The sequence below is a fragment of the Bombina bombina genome, chromosome 1, assembly GCF_027579735.1.
Source record: "Bombina bombina isolate aBomBom1 chromosome 1, aBomBom1.pri, whole genome shotgun sequence".
Lineage (NCBI taxonomy): Eukaryota > Metazoa > Chordata > Amphibia > Anura > Bombinatoridae > Bombina > Bombina bombina.
This window is the reverse complement of record NC_069499.1, coordinates 1,253,724,901-1,253,752,677: the sequence shown is the minus strand read 5'-3', so window position 1 is coordinate 1,253,752,677 and position 27,777 is coordinate 1,253,724,901. Positions and strand designations below refer to the sequence as shown.

At 34.4% G+C, this 27,777-nt stretch overlaps 1 protein-coding gene across 1 annotated transcript in view; it reads left to right on the top strand.

Annotated features, from left to right (window-relative positions):
* Positions 1–26,919, top strand: part of KCNG4 (potassium voltage-gated channel modifier subfamily G member 4) — a 172,063-nt gene extending 145,144 nt beyond the window's left edge. Inside the window, exon 2 of the mRNA XM_053694889.1 lies at positions 26,149–26,919. Within this exon, the coding sequence (XP_053550864.1) occupies positions 26,149–26,919 (771 nt within the window). The remainder of the gene's footprint in view (positions 1–26,148) is intronic.
* The last annotated feature ends 858 nt before the right edge of the window (positions 26,920–27,777 follow it).

Sequence of the window (27,777 nt, the reverse complement as noted above, 5' to 3'; positions counted from 1 at the left end):
ATGGTGGGATATCATACCTTAATGCAATCTCCCCAAATGATTTAATTTTTCTTGATTTATACTCTAAAAATGGGTAAATATACTTCAATCCTTTGTTGTTCTATATATTAAAGGGATTTTGATTTCCTACCACAAACGTAGTTTTTTGTCAGAGTGGTAAATATCCTGAAATCATGTAATTATTGTCAGCATCTTGATTTCCTATGTACCAGGCATTCAAAATATCATGGAAGAGGAAACTTGATTTCACATTTAGAGATAATTCTTTATGTTCACTATGTAGCATATAGCTCAAGGTTGAATTCCATAACTTCTACTGATCTAATTCATATGTATTATTTCCTATTTTATCTAGTAGACAGTCTAGACTATATTTCATAAGTATGGCTATATTATAGTATTCTAACTTTGGTAGAGCCAATCCCCCATTTATATATGACAAGTATAACTTTTTTATTCTGATTCTGGCTTTCTTATTATTCCACAAAAGGATCTTATGGCTTTTTCAATTTGGAATAAATCCAGTTTATTAATCTTTAATGGTAACATCTGTAATGTGTATATTATGCAAGGAAATATTACCATTATTATGAAAGAATGTCAGAAAAAAGAGGATGCTCCACGCTGGATGTCTTGAAGATGGACCCGCTCCGTGCTGGATGGATGAAGATAGAAGATACCGTCTGGATGAAGACTTCTGCCCGTCTGGAGGACAACTTCTCCTGGCTTGGATGAAGACTTCTCCCGGCTTCATTGAGGACTTCTTGCCACTTCGTTGGCGACTTCTCCCGGCTTCGTTGAGACTTCAAAACTGTGAGTGGACCTTCAGAGGTTAGTGTTAGGTTAGTGGGTGGGTTTTATTTTTAGGTTAGGGTTTGGGTCGCAATAGAGCTAAATGCCCTTTTAAGGGCAATGCCCATACAAATGCCCTTTTCAGAGCAATGGGGAGCTTAGGTTTTTTTAGTTAGGGTTTTATTTGGGGGGTTGGTTGTGTGAGTGTTGGTTTTTACTGTTGGGGGGTTGTTTGTATTTTTTTTTTCAGGTAAAAGAGCTGATTTCTTTGGGGCAATGCCCCGCAAAAGGCCCTTTTAAGGGATATTGGTAGTTTAGTTTAGGCTAGGGAGTTTTTTATTTTGGGGGGGCTTTTTTATTTTGATAGGGCTATTAGATTAGGTGTAATTAGTTTAAATATCTTGTAATTTGTTTTTTATTTTGTGCAATTTAGTGGGGTTTTTTTTTTGTAATTTAGGTAATTGTATTTAATTTATTTAATTGTATTTAATTTAGGTAATTTATTTAATTGTAGTGTAAGGTTAGGTGTTAGTGTAACTTAGGTTAGGTTTTATTTTACAGGTAAATTTGTTTTTATTTTAGCTAGGTAGTTAGTAAATAGTTATATTATAACTATTTAGTAACTATTCTACCTAATTAAAATAAATACAAACTTCCCTGTAAAATAAAAATAAACCCTAAGCTAGCTACAATGTAACTATTAGTTATATTGTAGCTAGCTTAGGGTTTATTGTATAGGTAAGTATTTAGTTTTAAATAGGAATTATTTAGGTAATGATAGTAGGTTTTATTTAGATTTATTTTAATTATGTTTAAGTTAGGGGGTGTTAGGGTTAGGTTAAGGGTTAGACTTAGGTTTAGGGGTTAATAAATATAGCATAGTGGCGGCGACATTGGGGGCGGCAGATTAGGGGTTAATAATAATTAACTAGTGTTTACGATGCGGGAGTGCGGCAGTTTAGGGGTTAATATGTTTATTATAGTGGCGGCGATGTAGGGAGCAGCAGATTAGGGGTTAATACATTTATTTTAGTGTTTTCAATGCGGGAGGGCCTCGGTTTAGGGGTTAATAGGTAGTTTATGGGTGTTAGTGTACTTTTTAGCACTTTAGTTATGAGTTTTATGCTTCGGCTTTGTAGTGTAAAACTCATAACTACTGACTTTAGAATGTGTTACGAATCTTGCGGGATAGGCTGTACCACTCATTTTTTTGGCCTAAAAAAAAAATGCTTGTAATGCCGGCGCTATGGAAGTCCCATTGAAAATAGACTATATGCAAATTGCGTAAGTTGATTTGCGGTAAGGCCAAAAAAGTGTGCGGGACAGCTGTACCTACAAGACTCGTAATAGCAGCGGTAGTGAAAAAGCAGCGTTATGAGGCTTAACACTGCTTTTTTACTCATAACGCAAGACTCGTAATCTAGCCGTATTATATCTAGTAATGACATCTTAACCTCCTTTAATCTTATCACATCTGTTATAGTTATTTTTTAGCTATTTAGAAAGTGAACAGAAATATTAAGATCATTTTTTGACAATGAACTTAGAAGTATGATTTCTCTATATTGAAATTGTGAAACTGCAGTAGGGGTACAATGGCCACTAACAATATTACAAATATTATTATATGGTATTTGTTGTTCAACCAAATTATACAAATATACCATTTAAATACCCCAAAAAACAGGGCATTTTGTACTTTTGAGGGTCACAATATCTGCAGGTAATTTAAATGATCTAGTTATATAATGTACTACAAAATAAATGACTAGTCTTGGAGAGTTATTACAACCTCTATCAATTCCTAAGTTACATTTGTAAAAGAAAAAAATGTCTTTTGAGTGTCAACTGCCAAGATCTTATTCAGATCCAGGTAACATAATCTACATCTTCAGTTGCAGAACATTTTAAAAGTATTGTGATTAAAAGCATTTTTTTCTCTTTTAATTAATAGGTTTACTCTCACTGTATTAATTGAATAAAAATGTTACTGGAGGAACAAAGTCTTTATTAACTACTGTACTAATTGCAGACATATCTTACTTCTTCCCAGGAGGATGATATGTTGCTATTCAGCTGAGCAACTTCTAAGCATAGATTGCTAGAAGCACTGAGAGGTAGCCTTGGGAGTCTGCTGATCAGATAATTTCCATTTGTTCCCAAAGTAAACATGTTATTGTTTCTGAGAACTGCTGTAAATGTGTAGTCGCTTGGCAATGATGATAGACATCTTGTGATATACAGTATATAATGGTTTAGCAAAATTGATGAAATATGGGTTTAGCAAGGTGTTTAAGGGTTTTAAAAAAGTGATAAAATAAGATCTTATTCTAAAACGTGATAGTTTAGTGCGCACAGAATGGTTTGTTTTAATTGCATCACATATACAAATGTATTAGAGTAGGACTCACCAGTGAGGCACGCTACCTGCAAAACACGCACTTCTACAACCCTATAAGTACCTTTAAAAGAGCTGAATTACAGGGTACGCCAACTGTCACAAAAGGGTTAAATATTTTTATCACAATTGTTTGTCATAATGTTCTTTTATATTCACACTTGAGATTATATTAAAGAGACATTAAACTCACATTTTTATGTTCATGATTTAGACAGAGGATACAATTTTAAACTAGAAGCTAGCTGAACACATTGGTGAACCAATAACAGGGGGGGCATGTATGTGCCACAAATAAGCAGCTAGCTCCCAGCTCCTGAACCTACTTAGATATGCTTTAAAACAAAAGATACCAAGAGAATGATGCAAATTAAATAATAGAGGTACATTGGAAAGCTGTTTAAAATGACATGCTCCATCTCAATCGCGATTTATTCTAGAATGGTTACCGCATCCTCAGAGTGTAACATTACAAAGTACACACTATAACATTGAGATACATACATGTACATGTCTAGATATGTATATGTAGTTTATTTATTTATATATATTTATATATATGTGTGTGTGTGTGTGTGTGTGTGTGTGCGTGTGTTTAAATATGTATTTATATATTTATGTATTTACAGATATATATACACATATAAACACATAAATACATATATATACACACACACACACACACACATATATATATATATATATATATATATATATATATATATATATATATATATATATATATATATATATATATATACATGTATATAATATGTGTATAATATGTGTATATAAACACAGAGTTCCCACAGGTCGCAATGTAAAGACACTTTTTAGTGCGTTTTTTTTCCTAACACCCGACTCCCACCAACTTTAAAAACCCCAAACTGCCTAGTGCAGTTTTTTTTTTTATTTAAAAAAAATGCTACAATTTTTTTAAAATAAAAAACTATAATGCCCTCTATTTTTGAGAGCATTTCGGGCACTTTTAGAAAATTAACCAGAGATCGGATTTTCAGAGCGCTTATTGCTACCGAGAGTTTGCGGTAGCAATAACCAGCCACTTGTAATGGCTGGTTAATTACCGGGCTCCTGCAAACAGACAAACTTGCCTATTTGTGGGAGCATAATAATTTAGCTCAGTGCATGTTTATGAGAATCAGAATTTGATTTTATGTGCCTATCATTTAAATGTTGGTTCTCTTATACTTATATTGAAGGTGCTGATTCAATGTCTATGAGAATTAACCTTCAAATGCAATAGAAAAAGGATTGTTAGAATATTTGTAGATAATTTGCATTTAAATGTGAATGTTAAATGAAGCTGTATATAATGAAGGCTGCATTAAGAAGTAAGAAAGTATGCAGGGGAATTATGGGTTTGAAAGACTCATTGACCTAAATATGTGAAAGAGGTAATATAGAAGCATATAAGTATATTAATAATACTAAATAAATGCTAGATAGAAAGATAAGTTCAAAGAAAAGATTAGTCTGAGAATAACATGTAGAAGTATTTTTTTAAAGTTTCATTAGTTTTTTAAATATTGACAAAATAAGTGTAAAGTTTTAGCGTCTATAAAACAATGGGAGCTGCCATATTGTAACTTAGGTTACCTTATCTGCTGTGGCCAATTAGGGACAGTTATAAATAGGTCACTAGAGTGTGCAGCCAATGGCTGTGTGGAATATAACAGTGTTCTGCACTTCCATTTCTGACAGGAATGGAAAAGCTCACAATTTCAGAATTGAATTACAGGAGAAGGGGACAAAATAAATAATGAAAGTATATTGCAGAATAAACGATTTATTATTTTATGTTACCATCTTAAAGTGTTTAATGTCCATTTAAAGCAGGGATGGGGAACCTTGGTCCTCCAGATGTTTCAGAACTACATTTCCCATAATGCTCAACTGGACTTCAGAGTGCCTAAGCATCATGGGTAATGTAGTTCTGAAACATCAGGAGTGCCAAGGTTCACCATCCCTGCTTTAAGGTGTAGAGATGTTCAGCCAAGAAATGTTTCTTTTGTACAAAATTTGTGTTCCAAATATTCAGGGAAATTTGTTTCCCCCAAATATTCAGTGGCTGCATTATTCGGTATTTGTTTGTTTTAAAACAAATGAATACTGAATTTTAGTTAAACATTTCCATTCGTTTCCAATAAAATTATTAAAAATATGTTTCAAAACTACAGAAAAATTAGTATTAACTCCTTAAAAAATATTAAAGGAAACTAATAAATACTGATGATTTTTTCATTTTCTGAATTTTTTTTGTGAATTAATTTGGATATTTGTTTCTTTAAAACGAAAGCAAAAAAAAAAAATACGATTTTTGTCACAAATGTTTATTTTCAACAAAACAAATGCACAAGTCTATTAAGGGACTTTGTAAAGCTGAGGCTGTAATCATTCACAAAAAGAACCATAACATAATCTCAGGTTAAAAGGTAGCATATTTAGCAGGTTTTAAATTTAATATGTAAAATAAACTCCATTAGAGGTGGTTACTTCAAGAATGCCTGGAATTAGCATAATGATAAACTACATAATGAAATATGGGCAGACCTGGACCTACGGGGAAGTCAACAATTATATTTTTGTTGACAGTCGTCTTTACAAGAAAAATGTATTTGTTTAAATGGGTAGCAAAAAAGTGTATTTTAAAGAGCTAGTTTTTGAAATATGTAAAATCTGGTGTGCATTTATCATTATAGTGTATACTTGTGAATATTAGTGCAAACTTCTCAACAAAGAATACCAAGAGAATGAAGCAAATTTGATCATAGAAATAAATGGGAAAGTTGTTTAAAATTGTATGCTCAATATGAATAATTAAAGGCAATGTTATGGTTTTATGTCCCCTTAATTTTTGTCATGCAAATATATTTTTAACATGCTCTTTCATATGCGTAATTTTGTTTTAATTGGCCACCGCGAAAAACATAGAAAGGGAAATTCCTAGTCATGTGCTTTTCACAGTTGTGTAGAGACGCAAAGTAAGGTTGTCTGGAGATGGACTTCACAGTTATCCAGAGTGCAAGATAATAATTTACAGCACAGACAGGAACCTGTGTTAAAGGGACATTAAACCCACAATTCTTCTTTCATGATTCAAATAGAACATTCAATTTTAAACAACTTTTCAATTTACCTTTATGATCAAATTTTCTTTGTTTTATTGTTATCCTTTGTTGAAAGGCAGGCAGGTAAGGTCAGGAGAGTGCACGTGTCGGTAGCACTATATGGCAGCAGTTTTGCAACAATGTTATAAATTAGCAAGTGCACTAGAGGGCAGCACTATTTCCTGTCATTTAGTGCTTCAGACATGTGAACGCTACCTCTAGATATCTCTTCAACAAAGAATGTCCCTTTAAAGATTATTGCCCCTCCCTTTTTGTAGGTACCCAAGTTTGAATACCTCATCTATGAGAAGAATACAGTATAGCTAACATATGTAAGGGACGCTGCAAATTATATTGATTCTAATCTAAAGAATAATGCAAATTTAATAACAATATACAGAGTTATTTTGCAGCTGTTATTAGAGTAGAAATAGATATTTTTCTTACATGGGTAAAGCATTTGGTTTTATAAAGCTTAAAGGGATACTAAACCCACATTTTTTCGTTCATGATTCAGATAGAGCATGCAATTTTAAGCAAACTTTCTAATTTACTCCTATTGTCAATTTTTATTTGTTCTCTTGCTATCTTTATTTGAAAAAGAAGGCAACTAAGCTAAGGAGCCAGCAAATTTTTGGTTTTGGCACCAATAAACAAGTGGACAGCACTTGTTTATTGGTGCTGTCCAATCAGCAAGCACAACCCAGGTTATGAACCAAAAATGGGCCGGCTTCTAAACTTACATTCTTGCTTTTCAAATAAAGATAGCAAGAGAATGAAGAAAAATTGATAATAGGAGTAAATTAGAAAGTTGCTTAAAATTGCATGCGCTATCTGAATCATGAAAGTATCCCTTTAATACAGCTTTGTCAAAAGCCTAAATTGCATAAAGATGCTTTATCTTAAATGTAAAAAGATGGAATAAAAATGACTGCGCAGGAACATATTTAAGCAATTAATTTAAGCTCTAGCCCCAGGTAATGTTCATTTTCCTGGCTAACCCAATGGAGCAAGGAAAGGCTGATGAAAAACACAACATGTAGCAGAAAATAATTTAACAATATGATTGTCAGTTAAAGACAATTATGTGCTAGGAACAATACGTACTGGAAGACAAAATGATGACACTTTTATTGCATTTCAAAGTTCTGCAAGCTTTCAGGTTCTATCACAGTAATTCCTTTTTATCTGTATAGCTGCATGCAACACTTGTTGCCCTGAGAGACTGTAGATAATATATAACAAGGGCATTGCACTGCAGAGTAACAGAAACTGGGAGAAAATGAGCAATTTCATGCAGTGCAACCATGAGTATATAAAGAGAATATACATGCCAAGATATATATATATATATATATATATATATATATATATATATATATATATATATATATATATATATATATATATATATATATACAGGGAGTGCAGAATTATTAGGCAAGTTGTATTTTTGAGGATTAATTTTATTATTGAACAACAACCATGTTCTCAATGAACCCAAAAACTCATTAATATCAAAGCTGAATAGTTTTGGAAGTAGTTTTTAGTTTGTTTTTAGTTTTAGCTATTTTAGGGGGATATCTGTGTGTGCAGGTGACTATTACTGTGCATAATTATTAGGCAACTTAACAAAAAACAAATATATACCCATTTCAATTATTTATTTTTACCAGTGAAACCAATATAACATCTCAAAATTCACAAATATACATTTCTGACATTCAAAAACAAAACAAAAGCAAATCAGTGACCAATATAGCCACCTTTCTTTGCAAGGACACTCAAAATCCTGCCATCCATGGATTCTGTCAGTGTTTTGATCTGTTCACCATCAACATTGTGTGCAGCAGCAACCACAGCCTCCCAGACACTGTTCAGAGAGGTGTACTGTTTTCCCTCCTTGTAAATCTCACATTTGATGATGGACCACAGGTTCTCAATGGGGTTCAGATCAGGTGAACAAGGAGGCCATGTCATTAGATTCAAGACTCACTCTCATTTCATCAGTCCATAAAACCTTAGAAAAATCAGTCTTGAGATATTTCTTGGCCCAGTCTTGACGTTTCAGCTTGTGTGTCTTGTTCAGTGGTGGTCGTCTTTCAGCCTTTCTTACCTTGGCCATGTCTCTGAGTATTGCACACCTTGTGCTTTTGGGCACTCCAGTGATGTTGCAGCTCTGAAATATGGCCAAACTGGTGGCAAGTGGCATCTTGGCAGCTGCACGCTTGACTTTTCTCAGTTCATGGGCAGTTATTTTGCGCCTTGGTTTTTCCACACGCTTCTTGCGACCCTGTTGACTATTTTGAATGAAACGCTTGATTGTTCGATGATCACGCTTCAGAAGCTTTGCAATTTTAAGAGTGCTGCATCCCTCTGCAAGATATCTCACTATTTTTGACTTTTCTAAGCCTGTCAAGTCCTTCTTTTGACCCATTTTGCCAAAGGAAAAGAAGTTGCCTAATAATTATGCACACCTGATATAGGGTGTTGATGTCATTAGACCACACCCCTTCTCATTACAGAGATGCACATCACCTAATATATGCTAATATAATATGCTTAATTGGTAGTAGGCTTTCGAGCCTATACAGCTTGGAGTAAGACAACATGCATAAAGAGGATGATGTGGTCAAAATACTCATTTGCCTAATAATTCTGCACTCCCTGTATATATATATATATATATATATATATATATATATAAAATACACAGTACAAACAAACGCCTAGATTTAGAGTTTTGCGGCCAAAGGGGTGCATTAGCTACGCGTGTTTTTTTCTCCCCACATATATGTTTGAAACATTATGTACAATCAAGCTCTATTGTTTTAAAATCATTCAACAATCATTTATCTGTTCTTTCCAGTCTTCTGCTGCACAGGATCGAAGTAAACATAGCAGTGAGTGACCACTAAACCATACACCTGTTGGCAATTTTCTCACCTGAAGAGTAAAGGACCACATTTGTCCTGATAGGTCACTCACCCCTTTATATGGATGCTGAACAGCAGAGACCGATATCTCTGATGAAGCGCATGTGCTCATGCGCGAAACGCGTAAGATTGGAGCTTACCTTGCATCCAGAAAGCCTACCTTGCAATAAACCTTCTTCCTGATACTTGGACTCAGCCTTCTTTCTTCCTCATCTCGTATATATATATATATATATATATATATATATATATAAAATACACAGTACAAACAAACACCTAGATTTAGAGTTTTGCGGCCAAAGGGGTCCATTAGCTATGCATGTTTTTTTCTCCCCGCAACTTTTAAACAACGCTGGTATTTAGAGTTGTCTGAAGGGCTGCGTTAGGCTCCAAAAAGGGAGCGTAAAGGCATATTTACCGCCACTGCAACTCTCAATACCAGTGTTGCTTAAGGACGCGGCCAGCTTCAAAAACGTGCTCGTGCACGATTCCCCCATAGGAAACAATGGGGCAGTTTGAGCTGAAAAAAAACCTAACACCTGCAAAAAACAGCGTTCAGCTCCTAACGCAGCCCCATTGTTTCCTATGGGGAAACACTCTCTAAGTCTGCACCTAACACCCTAACATGTACCCCGAGTCTAAACACCCCTAGCCTTACACTTATTAACCCCTAATCTGCTGCCCCCGCTATCGCTGACCCCTGCATATTATTTTTAACCCCTAATCTGCCGCTCCATACACCGCCGCAACCTACGATATCCCTATGTACCCCTAATCTGCTGCCCCTAACACTGCCGACCCCTATATTATATTTATTAACCCCTAATCTGTCCCCCCCAACGTCACCGCTACCTACCTACACTTATTAACCCCTAATCTGCCTCCCCAACGTCGCTGTTACCTTACCTACACTTATTAACCCCTAATCTGCCGACTGGACCTCACCGCTACTCTAATAAATGTATTAACCCCTAAAGCTAAGTCTAACCCTAACACTAACACCCCCCTAAGTTAAATATAATTTTATTCTAACGAAATAAAATAATTCTTATTAAATAAATTAATCCTATTTAAAGCTAAATACTTACCTGTAAAATAAACCCTAATATAGCTACAATATAAATAATAATTATATTGTAGCTATTTTAGGATTAATATTTATTTTACAGGCAACTTTGTATTTATTTTAACTAGGTACAATAGCTATTAAATAGTTAATAACTATTTAATAGCTACCTAGTTAAAATAATTACAAAATTACCTGTAAAATAAATCCTAACCTAAGTTACAATTAAACCTAACACTACACTATCAATAAATTAATTAAATAAACTATCTACAATTATCTACAATTATCTAAAATTAAAACAACTAAACTAAATTACAAAAACAAACAAACACTAAATTGCAAAAAAAACAAAACACTAAATTACAAAAAATAAAAAAATATTACAAGAATTTTAAACTAATTACACCTACTCTAAGCCCCCTAAAAAAATAACAAAGCCCCCCAAAATAAAAAAAATGCCCTACTCTATTCTAAAATACATATTTTACAGCTCTTTTACCTTACCAGCCCTTAAAAGGGCCTTTTGCGGGGCATGCCCCAAAGAAAACAGCTCTTTTGCCTGTAAAAAAACACAAAATAACCCCCCCAACATTACAACCCACCACCCACATACCCCTAATCTAACCCAAACCCCCCTTAAAAAAGCTAACACTAAGCCCCTGAAGATCTCCCTACCTTGTCTTCACCACGCCGGGTATCACCAATCCATCCAGAGGATTCTATCCGCCAATCGGAATTAAGGTAGGAAAAATCTGATTGGCTGATTGGATCAGCCAATCTGATTTTTCCTACCTTAATTCCGATTGGCTGATAGAATCCTATCAGCCAGTCGGAATTCGAGGGACGCCATCTTGGATGACATCATTTAAAGGAACCTTCATTCGGACTTGGCTGCTTCAAGATGGTCCCGCTCCGCGCCGGATGGAAAAAGATAGAAGATGCCGCTTGGATGAAGATGTTTGCTGGTCTTGATCTCCTCTTTTTGCCGGATAGGATGAAGACTTCGGACCCTCTTCTGGACCTCTTCTTTCCGGATAGGATGAAGACTTCGGACCCTCTTCTGGATAAATCGGTGATACCCGGCATGGTGAAGACAAGGTAGGGAGATCTTCAGGGGCTTAGTGTTAGGTTTTTTAAGGGGGGTTTGGGTTAGATTAGGGGTATGTGGGTGGTGGGTATTGTATGTTTTTTTACAGGCAAAAGAGCTGTTTTCTTTGGGGCATGCCCCGCAAAATGCCCTTTTAAGGGCTGGTAAGGTAAAAGAGCTGTAAAATATTTATTTTAGAATAGGGTAGGGCATTTTTTTATTTTGGGGGGCTTTGTTATTTTTAGGGGGCTTAGAGTAGGTGTAATTAGTTTAAAATTCTTGTAGTCTTTTTTTATTTTTTGTAATTTAGTGGGTTTTTTTGTAATTTAGTTTAGTTGTTTTAATTGTAGACAATTGTAGATAATTGTAGATAGCTTATTTAATTAATGTATTGATAGTGTAGTGTTAGGTTTAATTGTAACTTAGTTTAGGATTTATTTTACAGGTAATTTTGTAATTATTTTAACTAGGTAACTATTAAATAGTTATTAACTATTTAATAGCTATTGTACCTGGTTAAAATAAATACAAAGTTGCCTGTAAAATAAATATTAATCCTAAAATAGCTACAATATAATTATTATTTATATTGTAGCTATATTAGGGTTTATTTTACAGGTAAGTATTTAGATTTAAATAGGATTAATTTATTTAATAAGATTTATTTTATTTTGTTAGATTTAAATTATATTTAATTTAGGGGGGTGTTAGGGGTAGGGTTATACTTAGCTTTAGGGGTTAATACATTTATTAAAGTAGCGGCGAGTCCGGTCGGCAGATTAGGGGTTAATACTTGAAGTTAGGTGTCGGCAATGTTAGGGAGGGCAGATTAGGGGTTAATACTATTTATTATAGGGTTTTTGAGGCGGGAGTGAGGCGGATTAGGGGTTAGTACATTTATTATAGTAGCGGTGAGGTCTGATCGGCAGATTAGGGGTTAATAATTGTAGGTAGGTAGCGGCGACGTTGGGGGGCAGATTAGGGGGTAATAAATATTATGTAGGGGTCGGCGATGTTAGGGGCAGCAGATTAGGGGTACATAGGGATAATGTAGGTTGCGGCAGTGTGCGGTCGGCAGATTAGGGGTTAAAAAAATGTGGGGCGATGTGGGGGGCCTCGGTTTAGGGGTACATAGGTAGTTTATGGGTGTTAGTGTACTTTGTAGCACAGTAGTTAAGATCTTTATGAACCGGCATTAGCCCAGAAAGCTCCTAACTCCTGGCTTTTTTCTGCAGCTGGAGTCTTGTCGTTAGATTTCTAATGCTCACTTCAGCCAAGACTCTAAATACCGGCGTTAGAAAGATCCCATTGAAAATATAGGATACGCAATAGATGTAAGGGGATCTGCGGTATGGAAAAGTCGCGGCTGGAAAGTGAGCGTTAGACCCTTACCTACAAGACTCTAAATACCAGCGGTAGGACAAAAACCAGCGTTAGGAACCCCTAACGCTGGTTTTGACGGCTAACGCATAACTCTAAATCTAGGCGAAAGTGCACTCACTGGGCTTCAATAATCAGTTTATCCTTTAATAGTTACACTATTAAGATAAACTGATTATTGAAGCTTGCTGAGTGTACTTTGTTTGCTCTGTGGATAATATATTTGCAGCACCCCGGCATTAGGGCTTTGTTGTCTGGAGTGCTAAATTGCAGAATATATATATATATATATATATATATATATATATATATATATATATATATATATATATATATAAGAATTCAATGATTGCACTCTCTGGATTTATAACACAGCAACCTTTGTTTTGTTGTGATGTTGCGGGGCATTCACCCCTTCCTCAGACAATCAAAAAGTGAATCAAACCGTGCTTAAATATGGAGTAAAAATCCCTCGCCACAATTTTCTGGGCTATTGTGGTTCCCTTATTTCCACCTATATTGGAATCCCATACCGGTGGCCATTTTGGATTTTTTCCTGAAGCAGTTTGCCCTTATATCAGTTAGCTAGACAACTGAGAAGTACCAGCCTGCTCTACTAGCACCATTCTGGTGCTCTCCGTTTGTGAGTAGCCATTTGTTATATCAATATATCTTGTTACCTGAATATATTAGGCCATTTGACTTATAGCTTGTGCACTAACCTGACAGGAGTTATAAATATTGTTCTTCACATACAGGAACAGGATCATGTAATTTTTATTGTAAATACATATATATACACATTAACATTATCAGATATTCATAGAAATATATATTTAATAATAAAATATATATATATATTTATGTGAAGAACTTAGGAATGTAAAATATGCATAAGTCGATTCGAGTTTTGCGCTTAAGGTCTAATGCGGTGTCAGGTTAGCGCTACGTGGAGAATTACTAATCTTAAAGCACATTCTTGAAATATTAAATATAAAATATTAAAAATATTGATAATTTGTAAAAATGATTACAGATAAAAAAAAATAATAATAATAATAATATATATATACATATACATATATATATTCTTTGGAAAATTTAGGATTAATAACAGTTAGTTTGCCCTTTGTAATCGAGCCTAAAGTAAGAGGCACACAACAGAGCAATAATAAAATACTTTAGCGCATTACATAATTTTACTAATGCACTATTATGTTCCTTTAAGTTCTAAAGAAGCAATGCATGGTTATTCATGGTAATGTCTTAAAACCTGCAAAACAATCTCTGTTGCTCATTAAAGTTGTAATACATTCCATTAAAGCCAGACATATTGCAGTGTTTTATCTGTATATATTACTTTATATGCATTTTTGTTGTGATGTTTTTGAATAAGCTATGGTCAATATTTTAATATACAGAGTTGTACATAGAGAGTTCATTGCCAAATTATTACACCTATTAGTCAGAAATAGTCATTTTCATATTAAAGGGACATTCCAGACAAAATTGGAATCCACATGGATTCATTTCAGTTTTGAATATAAGTATTTTTGTAATTTACATGTATTAGCAAAAAGGCCTCTAATAAAAGTTATAGCTAGTTCAAAGGTATATTTAAGTATGCACCGTGCACCAGCATTTTAAACAAAGCACTTTCTCAGAGAGCGTAGAAGACTCCTATATTGAGTGCAGATATCTTGAATTCTTCTGTCAGCTCTTGGTGTAGTAACACGATATCGAGCACAAGCTCTCTTCTGTTTTGCATTTAAAACATCCCCAGGATACATTTTTTTTTTTTAATATTCCTTACAGAACTACGTGATACACCTACAATGTCAGCAATCTTGTACTGTGACATGTTTTTTGCTTTAGGCCGACCATTTGATAGATTTTCTAAACAAGTCACCTTGTTTACCAATCTGTAAAAACATATATATTTGTTAATTTACCTAATATTTTAGTAAAATTACATCTAAAATTACAAATAAATATGAATTGCAAATGTTTCCAATATAACATGGAATAAGAAAGAAATGGTTACAAAACTAAAACATCAATAAACACTATTAAGATTAAATATTAAATTAATATAAAAATTTAAATTTTTGACTAATGGGTCTAATAATTTGGCAAGGTATATATACTGTGTATATATATATATATATATATATATATATATATATATATATATATATATACTGTATTAGGAAGCTTTACAAACACAATTAAGATACAATTTGTATACTACCTTAATTGATTAAAAGTAATTTAACAAAGAAGAGATAAGCAATCTTGAGCTCCTGTTATATTTTGTCATTATAATTTTGTGCTCATAGACATTTTCCTTACTAGATCTACAACTGTTTCAGCAGCAAACGAGTAAATATATATTTTTAATGAAGGTATTCCATTTGTCTTTGTGACAACCTCATGATAAAGTATCTTCCATCCCCGTATTTCTTATTCAGCAGTTCCAAAAATAACCTCTGATTTTTCAGCATTATCATTATTTTTCTGGTCTTCTGCTACACGACAGGAGACATTTTCCTTAATCTGTACCGCAAAGGCTACGTTTATATTTCACTTTTATAATTTCTCATTCCACGATTCTATTTCCCATGCATGCTTGATCAAGATTAAAGTGGAATATGTCACTTAGGTTTGATTGATAACTGTATTGAATTCTTTTTCATTTTTCTATGTCTGGCTTGTGAGTAAAAATCACAAAAACATCATACTGAGAAGTTATTTAAGCTTGTTCATATTTTATCTTCAAAGAACATTGACATGTGACACAGTGTGTAAATAAAAAAAAACTTTTTTTAACATACTATAAATATATTAAATATATTATATGTTTAAAAATTAACCTAATTACTTAAGCAAACATATGCAATTTGTTTGAGTTCAATCTCCTTACAGCTTTATTTGCTGAACAAATGCTGATTGTTGCTGTGCATCTATGGCTATTTGTGTAAGATCTGCACTCCATTAAGGGACATAAAAGTGGAATTTAAAATGCACAACAGGCAAATTTGAATTCTATTACAACCATATTTGGAGTATTCCTATTTTTTTTTTCAATACAAACAAAAAGTTTGTCAAATTTATCACAGCCTTTGTGATGATATTTCTCATGCACTTAACTGTGGGAGCGAGCCATTGGAGAATGTGCATGCTTACTACTTACTGACCCACTTTGATGGGTAATGTGCACAAAAAAGTGATTACAAACTTTCTAAAAGAAACATCAAAAAATAATAATAAATTAAAAATATACTGTGAAATAAGGGTTTTTGTGCACTTTGAAATGTACTGCTATGCATTTGCAGATTTCACCATTATGTCCATTTAAATGATATAGACTGCTTAGTTTATTGAATGTTGCATCAAATGTCAGCGGATATCAATAATTTGTTAGTTACGTCCATTAGCAAATTCATTATATATTTTTTATATCGACTGCATACAGACACTCATATACTTATCTAATAATCACATTGAATTCTAAAACCTGAAACAGCAAGATCAAATTGGTTTTGTAATAAAACCAAATGACATCCTTCTTCCTCGCATATTTTTGTTCTCTCATGAACATTTAATTTATTGCATTTTATGTATGATATAACAAAAGTAATCACTCAAAGCACCACAACTGTCACCAGAAGCTATTTGCTTATTCTTTTTAAGATTTCATTTCCTTGTGTCCATGTCTGGGAGCCTGAAACAAAGTAAGGTTTAAAAAGAGGTTCTTAAACACATAAAAATGTGCGTGGGTGTATGTATATGTATGTGTGCATATGTATATTTATCTATCTATTTATGTGTGTGCAGTTGTTATATATATATATATATATATATATATATATATATATATATATATATATATATATATATATATATATATATATATATAATATAGCAAAGTTCAGTATCTGCACTCTCCCCAACTCTCCACAACTGCCAGGGTGCTCTCAGGAGTATGTAGTAGGTAATTGATTCAAAGCACTCTCTGGACTTCAGATAATAAAGGCAAAATTTATTATGATAGTGACGTTTCGGGACCAAACCTGTCCCTTCCTCTGACAGTCAAACAATGCAAAAATCAAACTTAAATAGGCCATTCAGACCCTCCCCTGTATTGCTACCAATAACAGGTAAGCGTGTGCAAAAGTGAAGACCACACCAAAATAAGGTGTGGACAAGTGATAGTGTATTATGTGTATTTATAAAGGTGTAAAACATATATAAAGCTAAAAAATCATCATTAGTGTAATCCTCATATATCCAAGTGAGCTTTGATCATGATAATTAAATTACAAAAACTTATTAGTGTAAACTAACATAATGCATGTTAAGGATTCACCCCTCCTTCAGAGTGCTCAAAATGGACTCTACCACTATTCAGTGGATCCTCCCCTATTCATTGAAATGTTTTAATCCACAGTCACAATACTATTATATAATATGACTACCAAGATCATCAAAACATTAAACCAAGCTATTTCCTATTGCTGTAACTTCACAGCACCTTATAGATGGGGTGTTAATAATCATTAACACTAAAAGATATCAGGATGACAGTTCCCCTCAGCTGTGAGTTTAGCGCATGGCTTATACTATTATAAATATATAATGTGGTTGTGAAACACCCTATGGGAGATGTGCTTCCAATGTATCAGTTACTAATTTAGTGAAAATACGTTTATTTTCTAAATCGTATGGAAATGGTGAGATGGTATGTACTTCTGACCTATGAGAGCAGGAGGGGTGTGTTCACAGATGATATGATGACGATAACCCTTAGCTGCGATCTGATCGCACAGTGTATGCTGCTATAATTATATGCGGTTAAGTAACACCTAATGACAGAAGCGCTCCTAATGTTTTTGGCCACTAAATCTAGTAAGGATCTGCTAGCTTTCGTTAATCTATTTTCCAACACATAAGGAAGTAGAGAAGGGGTGTGTATGCTTGACCTATGAGAACAGGAGGGGTGTGTCAATATTTGTTATGGTGATAGCAGCATTGAGTTGCGATTTCATCGCATGGTTTATATAAATCTTTTAGTGTTAATGATTATTAACACCCCATCTATAAGGTGCTGTGAAGTTACAGCAATAGGAAATAGCTTGGTTTAATGTTTTGATGATCTTGGTAGTCATATTATATAATAGTATTGTGACTGTGGATTAAAACCTATCAATGAATAGGGGAGGATCCACTGAATAGTGGTAGAGTCCATTTTGAGCACTCTGAAGGAGGGGTGAATCCTTAACATGCATTATGTTAGTTTACACTAATAAGTTTTTGTAATTTAATTATCATGATCAAAGTTCACTTGGATATATGAGGATTACACTAAAGATGATTTTTTAGCTTTATATATGTTTTACACCTTTATAAAAACACATAATACACTATCACTTGTCCACACCTTATTTTGGTGTGGTCTTCACTTTTGCACACGCTTACCTGTGATTGGTAGCAATACAGGGGAGGGTCTGAATGGCCTATTTAAGTTTGATTTTCGCATTGTTTGACTGTCAGAGGAAGGGACAGGTTTGGTCCCGAAATGTCACTATATATATATATATATATATATATATATATATATATATATATATATACACTGTATATATACATACACAGGGCTTGATTTTCCAGTTGTCCACTTGTCCCGGACGACTTAGAAATTGCAGCATATGACTTAGCAATTTGACTTTTTTTTTTTTTTTAAGTTTTCAAAAAGCTTTATTTAATATTCAAAGAAGAATGACACTGAAACATAAATGAATGTCACATGAGATCCAGCATACAGTGTTACATATTGTGTCATTTTACAAGTAATAAACCTGTTACAAGATCATATTATATAAGCATAAGTTTCAGGAGCTTAGAGTCTTTGATATCATAGTAAAACAGCTTGCACCTCTGCTGCTTTTTATCATCTTAGACTAAAAAGGAAAAAGTACAACATGCTCCAAAAACGCCAAAATACAAACTAAAACAATTTAGTAGGAATGATCAACTCTGCTCAGGTGCTATATTGTGCACCTGTAGACCGTAACTTTGACATGCAACAAAACCATTGATGCATGCCAGGAAAGTAAGGAATAAAAAAGTAATCAGAATTTGGAGGGAAAGATCCCCAAAGAAAGAAAAGGGAGATGGGAGGTTGTCAGGCAAAGGAAGAACTGTGAAAGGGTGAGGGAAGGGCAAGGGAGGGTGGGGGGAGGGAAAAAAGGGGGGGGGGAGGAGGGTGAAAGCCACATCTCAGACTTACAAATCCATAGAGTGTAATATTATCTGATCAGGGGTTTCCAGAGTTCCTTCATGTATTCATGAACCTCAATTTTATCGTCTCTCATGTATCGGTATCTCTCCAATGACAGATATCTATCAACCCGGTCTTCCCAGTCTGAATACTGTGGAATTTGAGCAGATTTCCAGTTCTTGGGGATAAGGGCTTTGGCGCTGTTAAGCATTATGTATAAGAGGTATTTTTTGGGCTTCTCTGCAAATTTGGGCAGGCCATGAAACAGCAAGAGATTCAGGCTTCTACTTATTGTAAGATTTAGCTTAGAGTCTATCATATCTAGCACTGATCTCCAAAAAGGTTGGATTAGATCACAGGTCCACCAAATATGGAGAAATGTGCCAGGTTCTCTGCACCCTCGCCAGCATTTGCCGTCTGATTTCTTATAAAATTTTCTGATCTTGTCAGGTGTGAGATACCAGCGGGACAGATATTTATAGTTAGATTCGAGAACCCCGGCGGAGACAAATGCTTTGCTATGGTTGTAAATTATGTTTTGCCAATCTGCCTCCACTAGGTCCTCGCCCAACTCGCTGTTCCATTGTTTAACAAATGAAGGCATGCCATTCTTTTTATGAGATGACAACAGTTTATACATAATAGAGATTAAATGTTTTGGTGTGGACGGTAGTAGACAGAGCATCTCCAACTGTGTAAGTTGCCTCGTTATGTTATCTGTTTCGCACTCCCAGGATAATACGTCCTATTTGGACCCACGTCTTATCCTTTGAGTTAGTACACCATTCCACCTAGGTTTTGAGATTGATAGCCTTCTTATATAAAAGGAGGTTTGGATTACCCAGGCCGCCATTTTCCTTTGCTAAGTACAGGGCATGTCTAGAAATGCGGGGTCTCCTACCTCCCCAAATGTATTCTTCTAGTTGTCCCTGTAGTTTTTGTAAAAAATGGGTCGGGAATGGAATCGGAAGAGTTTGTAAATAATATAGGATTCGGGGGAGGATATTCATTTTTACTACACCTATCCTACCTAACCAAGAGATCCTCTTGTTTTTCCATGCTGACAGATCACCAATAATTGACTTTAATAATTGGGAATCGTTAGTTTACATATATTCGGTATTTGGCATAATTCTGCTTGGGGCAGGTTTATATTTAAAATTTCAGATTTTGTATGATTCAAATGGAAATTGGACACCTTACCATATTCATCAAATTCCTTAAGGATTTCTGGGAGAGAGGTCAGGGGGTTGGAAACAGATAGCAGGACATCGTCCGCGTATAGCGAAACTTTATGATCTTGATCTTCTATTCTTATTCCCGTAATGACACGTATTTTTTGTGCCAGAACTTCGATCGAAAGGGCAAATAACAGGGGTGATAATGGGCACCCCTGTTTTGTTCCATTTGAAATATTAAAAGGGTCAGATAATATATTATTAATTTTAACTTGCGCAGTGGGTTTCGAATAGAGAGCAAAAACTTTTTGTATAAAGGGTTGGCCGAAATTCATTTATTACAGGACAGCTTTGAGAAAATCCCAGCTTACCCTGTCAAACACTTTCTCAGCGTCTGTCGAGACGAGTATAGAGGGAATACTGTTGTAGCGGGCATAGTTCACTAAAAGATTGGCTTTTATAGTGTTATCCCTGGCCTAACGACCAGGGACAAACCCTACCTGATCAGGTGAAACCAGATGATGTAAATAATTATTCAAACTTGTTGCGAATATCTTTGCATAGATCTTTAGATCCACATTAAGAAGGGATATTGGCCTAAAGTTCCCTGGGCGGTCAGATGGTTTCCCAGGTTTCGGAATGGTGGCAACATGCGCCAATAACATGGAAGGTGAGAAATGTTGTGTGTGTCCAATGGTGTTGAATAGAGATGCTAAGTGCGGTGATCCTTGAATAATTTGTAGTATTTGGCACTAAAGCCGTCTGGGCCAGGGCTCCTGCCAGATTGTAAATTGTCTATAGTCTTGGCTACCTCCTCCACAGAAATGGGGGCATCCAGCCCCTCTCTATCTTCATCTAATAGTTTTGGGAGTGTAAGAGAATCCAAATATTTGTCAATGTGGGACTGTGAGGCAACCCCCTCTGTCTCCTGAGGTGGAACTTCCCTGTTTTTTAGATTGTATAGCTTCTGATAGTAGGATCTGAGTACCGCCGCAATAGACGGACTGTCTGCGCAACTTTGATTATGATGATTTAAAATAGAGTGTATATGAGATTTTAATTATTTCCTTTTCAGCGCTCGCGCTAGAAGTCTACCGGGTTTATCTCCAAATTCAAACTATTTCTGTTGTAATTGTAATGCCCTTTTCTGGTGATCAACAGAGTGGATGTCCTGAATCTCCTTCCTAGCTTGTTGTAAAGCGCTTTTAGTTGTTATGTCTGTAGGCATCTTTTTATGTTTAATCTCTAAGTCCCGAATTTTAGAGAGAAGAGTGGAGTACCTGACTTTAAGCTGTTTGGAGTGTAGTGCTTTTTGTTTTATTAACTCACCCCATAATATGCTTTTATGTGTTTCCCATACTATTTGGTCCGACACTTCCCCCGTATCATTAAGTTGAAAGTATTCCAGTAATTTTGTCTCTATTTGTGATTTAATCAGCTGATTATTCAACAGAAAGTCGTCAAATCTCCAGATAAAAGGTCTGTCTGGTATAGAAGGCCAGTTCATTTTACATAAGACAGGTGAGTGATCGGACCACATCATAGGGAGTATTTGAGAGCTTGTGACCCCCGCTAGTGTAGACTGATCCGTGAAGAAGTAATCAAGTCTTGTGTAAACGTTGTGTGGGTGTGAGAAAAAGGTGAAGTCGCGTCTAGTAGGATATAGTGTACGCCATGTATCATGAACCGCAAGTTCCTCCAGTCTGGAGTTACACTGTCTAATATTTTTTTGGGGAATGGAAGCTGTCATTCTGGATGTGTCTAACACGGGGTCCAGAGGAAGGTTGAAATCTCCTCCCAATATCAACGCCCCTTTACGGAGGTCTAGGATTTTATTGGTGAGATTAGACATGAATTTGTTTTGTCCCTGGTTTGGAAGGTAAGCATTTACTAAGGTAACCAATCTATTAGATAGCAGGCCTACGACAATCAAAAACCTTCCACCTGGGTCCCGCTCTACATGAATGAGGGAAAAGGGGGAAGAGTGTTTAATCATAATTCCCACCCCATTTTTCTTTGTCAGCCCAGAAGCGAAATATGAAGTTGGGAATTTTGGATTTGGCCAAGTCGGTTCTTTACCCTTGCAGAAGTGTGTCTCCTGCATAAAAATGATGTCACAGTGTGTTCTAATAGCGTCTCTGATCAGGTGTGATCGCTTTTCAGGTATGAGCAATTTGACTTTTTCATATCTTTAGCATTGAGTGGACTAGTAACATTTTCTTGGCCAGTAGCTTTTAACCCCTGACTAGTAAACCATAGTGATATTTTTCCACACCTATATATATATATATATGTGTGTGTGTGTGTACAGTCTATCTATCTATCTATCTATCTATCTATCTATCTATCTATCTATCTATCTATCTAAACAATAGCAGAAATGAGCTGAAATAATAAGCCAAATCATCTTGCCAAAGCTCAGTGTCCATGATTTCTTTAATTATCCAATGATTAAAAAAATAATAATAATATTTTTTTTAGAATTGAAGGTAAATTGGGCTATAGCAATTACTGCAGTCTTCCCTGTCATTTAACAAGTTACCCCAAGTAATATTTGTATCAATACCATCATTCTAACATAAATCTATTGGCACCACCCTATTTCCTTGCAACTACTATGTTACCATAAGTAATGCTTTGGGAAATAACTTTACTGTAAAATGAAGACAAATGTTCTTTATGAATTGCCTATATTATATTGTGTTGATGTGTTGCTACAGACTTTAAATGTTGCATTGCATGATTCAAATACAATCCTCCAGTTTCTCACATTTCTTACATAACTGTAAAAGTCAATGTTGTTCTATTAATATCTAAACTTTTGTTTTTATATTAAATACATTTTTTCCATTAATATTCAAATCACCTATAACATTTCTTTGATAAATACTGTTTAAAGGGACAGTCTACTCCAGAATTTGTATTCTTTGAAAAAAAAAGATAATACCTTTATTACCCATTTTCCTAAATTGTACATAACCAGCACGGCTATATTAATATACTTTTTATCTCTGTGATTAGCTTGTATCAAAGCCTCTGCAGTAGGGATGGGCGATTTTTTTCGCATCATTCGAAAAATGAAACGAATTTTAACACGTTTGTTCGTTCGAATCGAATTTCGAATGAATACATATCATTCTAACATTTGATTTTCGAATGTTCGGTTTCGAATTTTATGATTACATTCGAAAATATTATTTTTGAAAAATTCAAATTTATATTTATAATAGTATTTCTAATGCTTTCTTTAAATGTAATATTCGAATTATGCAATATTTGAATTTGAAAAATTCAAATTTATATGTTTGTAATAGTATTTCTAATGCTTTCTTTAAATGTAATATTCAAATTATGCAATATTCTATATAGAAACATTCGAAATGATATATTTGTATCTATTATGCATCAATTTACTAAATTCCCTCCCTACCACATGAACTATTGAACTTCTGAATAGTATTGGTGGACATTCGATATAATTATAAACATTAAAATTCAAAAACTGTAAATAGCATTCTATTATAGAATTTTTAAGAATATTCTTTCTTATCAACATTCGGATTTATAATTTGAATTTCGGTAATAACATTCGTTCTAACATTCGAAATTTGAAAATTTACACATTCGCCCATCCCTACTCTGCAGACTGCCCTCTTATCTCAGTTCTTTTGACAGACTTGCATTTTAGCCAATCAGTGCTGACTCCTAGGTAACTCCATGGGAGTAAGCACAATGTTATCTATATAGCACACACAAACTAGCAGTGTCTAGCTTTGAAAAACTGTCAAAATGCACTGAGATAAGAGGCAGCCTTTAAGGTCTTAGAAATTAGCAAAGCTAATTTTATGATAAAAGTACATTGCAAAGTTGTTTAAAATGCCATGCCCTATCTGAATCATGAAAGTTTAGTTTTGACTAAACTGTTCCTTTGACTGTTTTGAAAAGTACTAGGATTTCCAACGAAGTACATTATATTTGGTTTTATTAGATGAGTTTCTATTTTGTTAAACAAATTAATGCTAGACCAGGGTATTATTCATGTGCACACAATTTATTTGATTGTGTCAACTGCTGTATTATATTTTAATCTATATTTTTTAGGCTTTTTATGTTTTTGTATATTTATAGTAAGCCACTAGTGAGGTTTGCTTTGTTTGCTCTTGTGCTAGCTGCCTGCATCTTTGTATATACAACTTTTTTTTTGGCGAAATAACCTGTAACATATAGGTTTTTGCATGTGTGCCCAGTTAGAAATAGAGATATATCACAATTATGGCTTGGATAGCAGATGTTAGAATATAATAATGCCATCATTTTGAGAAGCACATCACAAAGTTATGTCTCTTACTGCAGGGTAAAAAGCAAAATGTTCCCATATATTACTATATATTAATATATATACTGTGTGTTTTAATTACCATCCCTATTTATTTTTCGGTCTCTTTATTAAGATTCAAACAGAAACTACAGGAAATATGTACACAACATATATATAAAAAACTATTTTCAGAACAAAATGGCTTTTTCAGGCAAACGTCAGTATTTAGTGTGACCTCCCTTGGCACTAAGCACATCTTGAACTCTTTGGGGAGACTGCCCTGCAGTTTTCTGAAGTATTCTTCAGGTATATTATACCAGGCTTCTTTCAGCACTTCCCAGAGTTTTTCTTGAGGTTTAGGTTATCTTTAATTTAATTTATTTCTCTGTCCAGGGATCAAATACGGCCTCTATAATATTCAGGTCTGGACTCAGTGGAGGCCAGTCCATGACTGTCAGTGTTTATCATCTGTTTTCCTCTCTAAATATGATTTCACTGCATTAGCAGTGTGCTTGGGATCATAATCATACAGAAAAATATAACCATTCCAATGGTATGATGAAATAATGTAGATGGGGCAATTACGGCACATCAATCCTCTGGCCCCGTCGATCCTCTTGCATCCATCCCAAGTAAACCTTTGGGGAATGAGGTTTACAAGGGGACTTTGCCTCTCATTAAGCCCCCAGGCAGAAGCAAAAAAGATGGTGAAGATAGGGGAATTACAGTGCATACTATATATATTTGATGCGGTGACTCAGCACCCTGAGGGGATTTATGATCATACATTGGGCTTTACCCACAGCAGCTTGGGTAATGTCCATTTTACCTGGGTAATCCTAGGATTACCCAATATCTTACATTACCCACAATATATATATATATATATATTTATTAAGTGTGAATATAGCATGAATATGATATACACAGTATATAAATAACAGCTATAAAAATTACAAGGTGTATTAGCATAGAAAAATTAAACAAAAGTAAAATGATAATAGCAAATAAAAGCAAAATGAAATAAAAAAAAATATATTGTGGCAAACTAAATTGTGGATGTGGGGCACACAAATCCAGATGGCAAAGGCCATTTTAGACCAATTTTACTCATATTAAATGTAAACATCTTCAGTAAAGAAAAATAACACAAATCTTACCACGTCCAGCATTCATCTACATATTATCTAGGCAAAACATATCCCCTATACCAGATCTTGGTTGTATTACATTTTGATATTTGTAAAGTCAATGTTGCATTGTCATGAAATACAATAACCCAATCAATATTTGTTAAAGCCTCTCAATACAAAGCTTATAGATGGATTTGTTTCCATGGCAATATTTGTATCTGTGGAGGTTAAGAAAAATGTGAGTACATGTCAATGACACTGAAATCATTAAGAAGAAATATAAACAAATATGCATAGAGGTAATTTTTTGCATATTATGAATATGTTTTTCGTTTAATAATGTTCCAGACCAATATTAAAAAGCTACTGTATTGCTTAATATGAATGCTTTTTGTTTCTCATGTTAAACAGATGTACCTTTTACAACATATCTCTGTTTTGATTTACAGGGTGAATGTTCCCAAAAATGTTACAACATCTTCATCATTGAGACTATTTGTGTGGCCTGGTTCTCACTGGAGTTTTTTCTTCGTTTTTTACAATCAGAGAGCAAATGCCAATTCTTCAAAGGGCCATTGAATATTATTGATGTGTTGGCTATCTTGCCCTATTATGTTTCACTCGTAGTGGAAGACGAGCAAAAAACTGTTGATAAACCCAGTAGTAATTCATACCTGGAGAAAGTTGGGTTGGTGCTCCGTGTCTTACGTGCCTTGCGAATATTATATGTTATGCGGCTTGCAAGGCACTCCCTTGGCCTCCAGACTTTGGGTCTTACAGTTCGAAGGTGCACTAGGGAATTTGGACTCCTTTTACTTTTCTTGTGTGTTGCTGTTACTTTGTTTGCTCCACTTGTACACCTGGCTGAAAATGAAATGGGCAGATGCCAGGATTTTACTAGTGTCCCTGCCTCTTATTGGTGGGCTATCATATCTATGACCACTGTAGGCTATGGAGACATGGTACCCAGAAGTATTCCAGGCCAGGTGGTGGCTTTGAGCAGCATTCTTAGTGGTATTTTAATTATGGCTTTTCCTGCAACATCTATATTTCATACTTTCTCAAGATGTTACTCAGAACTAAAGAGAGATCAAGAGAGACTTCACAGCAGACTTATGAGATTAAAAGATTCAAATCAATCTGGAGAAAGTGATACCTTCAATGATACTGACAGCCTCGTCTCAGAAGATACTTATAATTATTTTTACACTGGAAAATAAACATTTTCTATTGCAAATGTTATACTTTTTGGTGGAGCTGGAAACAGAAATTAAATAATTTTGTGTTAAAAAAAAGCACATTGAAAAGATAGTTACCACTCTATTATATGTAACAGAAAATAATGATTTTTTAAATTTATTAAAGTGAGTATTATTCCCAGATTAACAATATTGCAGGAGGATATCCTTACTTATTCCCTTTTAGATTAAAACGAGGAAACTACAAGAGTAGAAAATCTAAATACTAAAAAAATATATATATAAATACAGGGAAACAAAAATCTCACAATCAATCATTGTGATATATCTCATTCACACATACATAATGTATGTAGAACTCCTAACACAATTCTTTGGTTAACGAATATATAAATACGGTATTAATCAAGCCATATTGTACTAAACAGAGACCAATTGTGCCTAACTCAAACATACACATACAATTAAAGGTTATCACAAAGTAATAAGGTATCACCTCGATCTAATGAATGACAGATTGACTGATCATAATAACAATATACACACAATTATTTGTATTAGTGTCTAAAAATAATTAGAAATACACTTTTATATTATACTAATAAAAAAAAGATGAAATGATAAACAGAACTTACAAAGCCAAATGCCAGGTGTACGATTTAGAACTAAATTGTGCATCTACAAGGGGTTAAAATAGATCACCACATAAATTATCCTATTGTCCTAGTTTATCGTAATTGCTTACAAATTTTGTGTGCAGATACTCTTAGCGCTTATGCAAGCCAGTATTAATAGCAAAAACCGTGCTGCATAATGCCCTGACAGTATCCATTAAGGTGGGTCAGATACCACATTCAAGCTACTCAAAAGTTCAGAAAC